General features: G+C 52.8%; 1 protein-coding gene across 1 annotated transcript in view; it reads left to right on the forward strand.

The window, feature by feature from the left end:
- CPNE2 (copine 2) overlaps nt 1-6,579 on the forward strand; it is a 42,180-nt gene extending 35,601 nt beyond the window's left edge. The window contains exons 13-16 of the mRNA XM_050311484.1: nt 435-486; nt 1,802-1,935; nt 4,938-5,174; nt 6,008-6,579. Coding sequence (XP_050167441.1) covers nt 435-486; nt 1,802-1,935; nt 4,938-5,174; nt 6,008-6,115 — 531 coding nt within the window. The 3' untranslated portion in view covers nt 6,116-6,579. The remainder of the gene's footprint in view (nt 1-434; nt 487-1,801; nt 1,936-4,937; nt 5,175-6,007) is intronic.
- Nucleotides 6,580-6,819: the final 240 nt, after the last annotated feature.

The following is a 6,819-nucleotide window of genomic DNA, read 5'->3' on the forward strand; positions in this document are numbered from 1 at the left end:
TTTGGTTGCAATTTCCCACCCCTCACAGCCTCCTGCAAAAATAGCTTCTGCTGCTTTCGACACAATGCCCGCTGTAATTGGAAAGTCTGAATCAGGCTGGCGCGCGCGTTGCGTTTGCGGCCCCGGGAGGACTTTTGCTTCAGATGGCGCTTCAGAGGACGGTCCTCGTGCCAGCGTTGTGACCACGCGTGTCCCGGAGCGATTCCCATGCTGAAAAGCTCAGCCAACCTCCACCCTTCCGAGAGGGAGACAATATCCTTGTTGTGTAACTCTGGCACGAACAGGGTGGGAGCTTTTTGTCCCGGAGCCCTCGAGCTGGTGGCCTGGAAGCTCAAATCATCACCTTGGGGTGCTCAAAGCATCAGTTCACTGACAGTGAATGGCCTGCACTGCACTGGCCATCCAAGTTAATTTGGCTCTTTTCTTCTCCTCAGGTATCCCATGAGTTTGCCATTAACTTCAATCCCAGGAACCCCTTCTGTTCAGGTAAGCATCTCCAGGTCTGTAGGACTCCTTAGATGCCTTCAGTGCCTCCTGTCCTTCCTCTGCGTTTCTTCCTTAGCATCTTCATCCCTGAAAGTGTTCGAGGCTGGGTTGGATGGGGCCCTGAGCAAGCTGATCTAGTGGGTGGCATCACTGCCTGGGGCAGAGCAGTTGGAACTAGAGGATCTCTAAAGTCCCTTCCAACCCAAACCATCTCCACGATTCTGTGATTTTGGGGGGTGTTTCAAGGTCTGCTCAGAGACAGACGTGAACAGTGAAGCAGAGCACAAACTAATGGCACACTCAGAGGAAAGCAGAGAAAATTTGGGGGGTGTGTAGGAAGGCCCAGGGTAAAACGCAACTGGATTCAGACGGTGTAAAATCCGCCTGCGCTCCAATGTCTGGTGTGTCCTGCCAGCCGTCTGCTCCTCCAGCAAGGCTGCAAGAAACACAGGGCCTGTTTAGCAGATGGGGAATTCAGACTTAGCACTTCATTTAAGCAGCTGAGAGCTGCTCACTGTGGTGGCTGAAGGACTGCTCAAATCCTGGGTGATAAGAGCTGCCGTGGACCCCAAAAGTCGTCTTACCCCAGCAAGATGGGCCTCCAAACCTTGCTGGGTGGTTCATGAAAGCTGTCTGTGAACATCTGCCTTTCTGCTGCCTCTGCTTCATTCAGTCCCTCTCCAGCAGCTACAAAACATTCAGCTGGATCTGATGTATTGCAGGCATTATGGGGTGCAGAAGCCACCATCCTGCAGCTCTTATTAGTGACAGGTCCTTCCCAAACCACTGGTGATCAGCTGATTAATTGTGGAATTGGTCATTTTTGGATCACACACCTGTACATCCTTTTGGGAGACCAGCTATCTACCCAGTTCTGCTGTGACAGAAGTTTGGGAACTCAGAGGGTGCTTCTAGGATTGTTTTGCTTCTCTCTGGTGTTTTAGGGATTTTTTTATGTCTGTTTTTTGGGACTTTTTGGTTATGTTCATGGACCAGGAGTTGCTTTTCTTTTTGCTCCATCCTCTTTGGCTGATTCTGAGATTTTTTTTAAGAATCCAAGGAATGCCTTCATTGACTGTGGGCACTACAAGGGCTTCCCTATCCCAGGAGGTCTGAGAACCCACTACAAAATGACTAAAGTGGAGCTGCATGAGTTGATGGTGGGGAGGTGGGGACAGGGCAGGGGGAGAAGGAGGGAAATAGATCCGAGTTCAGCTCCATGACAGCATGAGATAATGATTCCTAACTGGACTTGCTGTGGTCCTGAGCTGTGATGGATGCATTGTAATGCCTGGCTTCTCTGCTTTCCCTGCAGGTGTGGAGGGCATTGTCCAAGCGTACTCCGCCTGCCTGCCCCACATCCGCTTCTATGGACCCACCAACTTCTCCCCCATCATCAACCACGTGGCCCGATTCGCAGCTCAAGCCACCCAGCAGGAAACTGCATCCGTAAGTCCGTAAGATTCCATGGTGGGTTGGGAATCCTGACGGCTTTGGGCAGGGGAACGCAAAGCCTGGGCTGGATTTCACGCCTTCCCCTCCACCGTGGGCTGCAGCCGTGGCTCCAGCGTTGCCAGTGGGGACCGGGGTGTCCTCTTAGGGGTGTGAAGAGCACCTGAAGTCTGCAAGATGGAGCTCCCTTGGGCCCCTGAGGCAGCAGGCTGCCCAGGGAGGATGGCACATCTGGCCCCTGGGTTTTGCTGGCCAAAACTGCTCAGCTTGGCCATCAGCACGTGCATGGGAGGAGATGTTGGGGTAAAAGCGTCCCTGATCCCTGCCTGGAGCAAAGCAGGATCACACCCAAAACCTCTTCCCCAGGGGGGACCTTTTCCAGCCTTGCTGTCAGTGCTGTTGTTCTTCCCAGGTCCAGGCACAAGGAAATACTGAATTTGGTTCAATTCTGCACAAATCCAGGTCGCTCCTCATTTTTTCGTTTTCCCCTCTCGCTGGCAGTGGGGGAGGGAGAGCCCACGGGCTCTGCACCGAGCAGAGGCGCTAATCATATGCAAATTGCACCCCTCCACTGGCACTAATAGTTTAATCAAGGGAGATTTTAAATAATGGGCACTAATAGTGCAGTCAGAGGCAGGGCTGGCTTAGCTTCAGGCTTTTTTTTTTTTTTTTGGCAGCACAAAGCGTTATTGATGAGGGATCTCGCTGCCTCGGGGTCTTCTCTTCCATCCCATCTTCGACTGGTGGCATCAAAGCCACCCTTGCTGCCGACACCTCTGGTGGCTGCCTGGGCCTGCCCTCCTCTTGCTCCCAACATTTCAAACAAAACCAAAAAAAAACCTTGTAGTTTTTCCATGGCAACAAAGATCACAAACACCAGAGTGCTCGGCTCTTAAGGGATGGGAGACTAAAATGTGTCGGGGCTGGGGGAGGAACAGAGGGATTACACGCTTTGACTCTTGGGGAAGGATTAATAAGCTTTGGGGAATTAAAACACACCTTTCCAGCAGGGTCCTTGCATCAAACCCGCCCCTTTTCTCACTTCATGCTGTTTGGTGCTGCCTAATCCCTTCAAGTCCCGCTCACCCGCCTGAGCCTAATTGCTGATATCGTTAGCAAATGGTGAGGAATCATCCCCAGAGCCCACACGGATTCAGGGATCAGCCATTTTAACCACAGAAAGAGGAGAGAGGAGGAAGGTGCTGCCAATGGACACCCCAGCTTGGCAGGACTCAGTTGTGGGGTCACCCTGTGCTCCAGCAGCTGTGGCTCGGCAGAGGCACCACCCTGGCTGGGTACTGCGAGCCCAGAGGTGCCACTTACTGACACCACCAAAACTGCCATCACTCCTCGGGGAATCTCCCCCCAAAGCTCTCCTGCTGTGCCCACTGCTCCCCTGCTGTAATCTCCGATGCTCATCACCCCCAACAGAGCCCCTGGGCTTTGAGGCTGATCCACAGCAGCAGCTCTTACTCCACTTGACCTCTGAAATGTTGTGATAAACATTTGATGAGCTCTGCCCCCCCACCCCACCCCTTTTCCTGCATTCTTTCCAGCATTTTTCTCTGATCCTGTTAAGGATTTCACAGAGAAAAAAAAAGGAACAAAGGAAAATAGCTCTTCCTGTGTTTCTGGTACAGAGGCCAGGGGAGGAAGGGGAGAATCAGCTTAAAGTCTTTCCCATTATCAGCTGCTCCCCTCCAGGTTTTACTCTTCCTCACGTGCTGGTTCCCAGGCAGGGTCAGGTCCCAGTCCTTCTTCCAAGTGATGAAAACTGCAGGTCCTCTCCTGAAGTTTAGTCTGGTCCTCCAGATGTTGGGGTCCTGCTCTTCAGACCTACCTTTTGCTCTGAAAAGTTCGGATTTAGGGGAAAAGGAAACCCTAGGCAGTGCTCTGCAGGCAGGGCTAAGGCATCAAAAGGGGCTGGGGTGGGGAAGGGGCTGGCTGCTGCCCTGGCTTGGGAAAAACTCCTCACCCATGTCCTTGGATTGTGTTTAAGCTTGACCCAGCCTTGTTTGTACTTGGAATTTAGCACTGGAGAGCATCAAGAGGAAACGAAGCTTAGGCAAGGTCTGAGGAGATGTGGGCTGGAGGAAGACCAAAAAAACAGGCTTGGGGCAGTGCTCCCTTTTTTGCTTTTCCAGGGTGGCTGTGCTAGTGGTTTTCAGAGGAAATGGAAAGAATGGGGAGAGGAACAAAGGGCTTTAATGTGCTTAAGTGCTTGTTTTCGTCATTCCTCCAGCACACGCAAGCTGTGTAATGTGCCAAAATTGAGCCATTACTTTCCCTGGAGACGGAGGAGATGGGAATTTTGGGGGTCCACACGCTCCACATTTGCTGAGCTGAGTCCAGCAGGATGGTCCATCCTCCCCCAGCTCTGCAGGACTGGCCCTGGTGCCCTCCTTTTCCCAAGGGAAGGGGATTGGGTTCCAATGCTGCTGATCTGTCATCCCCCCATCATGCTGGTACCCTCTGCACCCCCCTCAGTGCCTCCAATATCCATGGCTTTGTACAGGAGTGGGACAAACCCTGAGCATGGGACAGCCCTCCCCACCCCACAGCCTGGCACTGGAATACAGGAGATGTAGGGACACGTTGATGGGGAGTACCCCAAAACACACCCCACTGTGTGCGGGCAGGGGGAGATTTCATCTCCCAGCTGGGCTCATGTCCCGGCCCCAAACTCCTCCTGGCCCTCACACTGAAGCACTGCACAGGCTCGAGGTTTGGGGTTTTTTCCCATCATTAATTACAATAAATCCGAAAAATATTTTTCTGGGGGGAGTTGGTTTGTTGTTTTTTGTGATCTTTCAAAAATCAAGAGTAATAAGAGCACCTGGATTTCCGGGTTCTGCTAAAGGGGGTGGTGCCAACTGTCCTGAGAAGTGGTGAACCTTGCTCCCAAATACCCAGGGGACCTGCCACCCCTCAGCATGTGGAGCATGCAGGCTCTGGCATCCCACTGGGTGTGACCCTCTATCCTTTCTCCTCCCCCCCAGCAATACTTCATCCTCCTCATCATCACGGACGGGGTGATCAGCGACATGGACGAGACGAGGCACGCCGTGGTGCAGGCGTCCAAGCTGCCCATGTCCATCATCATCGTGGGGGTGGGCAACGCTGACTTCGCTGCCATGGAGTTCCTGGACGGGGACAGCCGGGTGCTGCACTCCTACACGGGCGAGGAGGCCGTGCGTGACATCGTCCAGTTCGTGCCCTTCCGGAATTTCCGCAACGTGAGTGTGGGCGGCGGGGAGGGGATCACGGGGAGAAAGGGGGTGTCAAGCCTGGAAATGACTCTGGGAGTGGAGCAACCTCGGTAGAGGCAAGAGGTACCTGCCTGTCTTACCATCCCTCAGTGATGCTCTGTCATTGCCCACGTAAATGGGATCAGTGCTCCGCATCTCTGTGGTTGGGCTCCACTGGAGCGTCCCCCCCTGGTCCTCCACCTCCTGTCACTGTCAGCCAGGTGGGAGCAAAAACAAGTGAATCTTAACAGGGTCTGGGTTCCCACAGCAAGCTGGGGCAGCACTGGGCTCACATCCCTCTCACCACGGTCCCCTTCAGGCCTCATCCAGCATCTGTGATGTGCTGCACACCAGGGGCTTAATGCATAACACCCTGCACCCCCTAGTCCCTCCTGGTGCCTGTAAGAAGGGGCAATGCCAGGACTGGCCATGCATGTCCCCTCTGTGGGATGGCCCATTGTGACCTGCCAGGAGCCAGCCCTGGGTGGGACACTGGCACAGGATTGCCCAAGGATGTGGAAAATCGGCCTGTGCTTATCTCCCCCCTTTTTGCAATTAACAGGTGTCTTTCTGTTCCACCTCCTGTTACTCACACCTGGTTTTTCTGACCTACCCAGGATGTTTTATTCCTCCCTACCAGTGAATTACCTCCTGTAGGGAAAGTGTAATATAGAATTTAACAACCCCAGGTGTATAAATCGCTGGCTGCCAGTAGACTCTAGGGGGTATTCAATCTGGAGCTGGGGACAGCCCAGCCACCTTTGCTTGGTCAGTCCCCCAGGGCTATTCTAACACTGGTGTTGGTTCCCTCTGGCCTGCAGGTCCCCAAGGAGACCCTGGCCAAAGCTGTGCTGGCAGAGCTGCCCCAGCAAGTCGTGCAGTACTTCAAGCACCAAAACCTGCCACCCATCAACTCGGAGCCCGCGTAGAGCTGGGCCGGGCTGCTCCCTCTGCATGTTGGTCCTACTGGAAGCGCATTCCACGTGCTCTTAAGAGAAGAATACCCTCCCTGAAACACTTTGTACTTCTTAATTTAATTGCTAAGTTCTTAACACTCATCCCAGCGAAGCGTCTGGATTCATTTTGTACAGGTAACACTAAGCAGCCAGGCCACGCCTCGGTCCTGCTCCGTTGAGTCACTTTTCAGTATTGAATGTACTTTGTAAAATTTCAGTGGAACAGGAGACGATTTTTATGATCAAAAACTTGCTTTTTCCAAGCAATGAAATGCTTAATATATTATTATCATTCAATGAACTGGTCGTTGTATAGTTCACGTGTTTGTGTTGTACCTGTACATCCGTCAGGCTCTGTGTTCATTTTTATACTGTGTACTTGTTTGTTATATTTGTTATACTCAGGTTAATAAAGAAACTTGGACATTTAAAACAAAGGTCTCCTGGATGGGAAGGTCTGGGAGCAGCTTAACGTGGGCAGCAGTGCTGGGTGTTTGGGAGTCACCCCAAATGGCCTGTTCAGGTCCCTCAGTTGCTCACTCTGCTCTGTGTTTCTACCCCTTGTGCCGTGACATCAGCCCAGGCTGTGAATGGCATTGTGCCAGAGGGGGATTTACTGAACGTGGATGTGGATGTCCCGGGAAGGGCAGCATCTGCCTGAGCTAAGGGCAGGGGCC

The sequence above is a fragment of the Myiozetetes cayanensis genome, unplaced genomic scaffold, assembly GCF_022539395.1.
Source record: "Myiozetetes cayanensis isolate MyiCay16 unplaced genomic scaffold, myiCay2020 scf16, whole genome shotgun sequence".
Taxonomy (NCBI): Eukaryota; Metazoa; Chordata; class Aves; order Passeriformes; family Tyrannidae; genus Myiozetetes; species Myiozetetes cayanensis.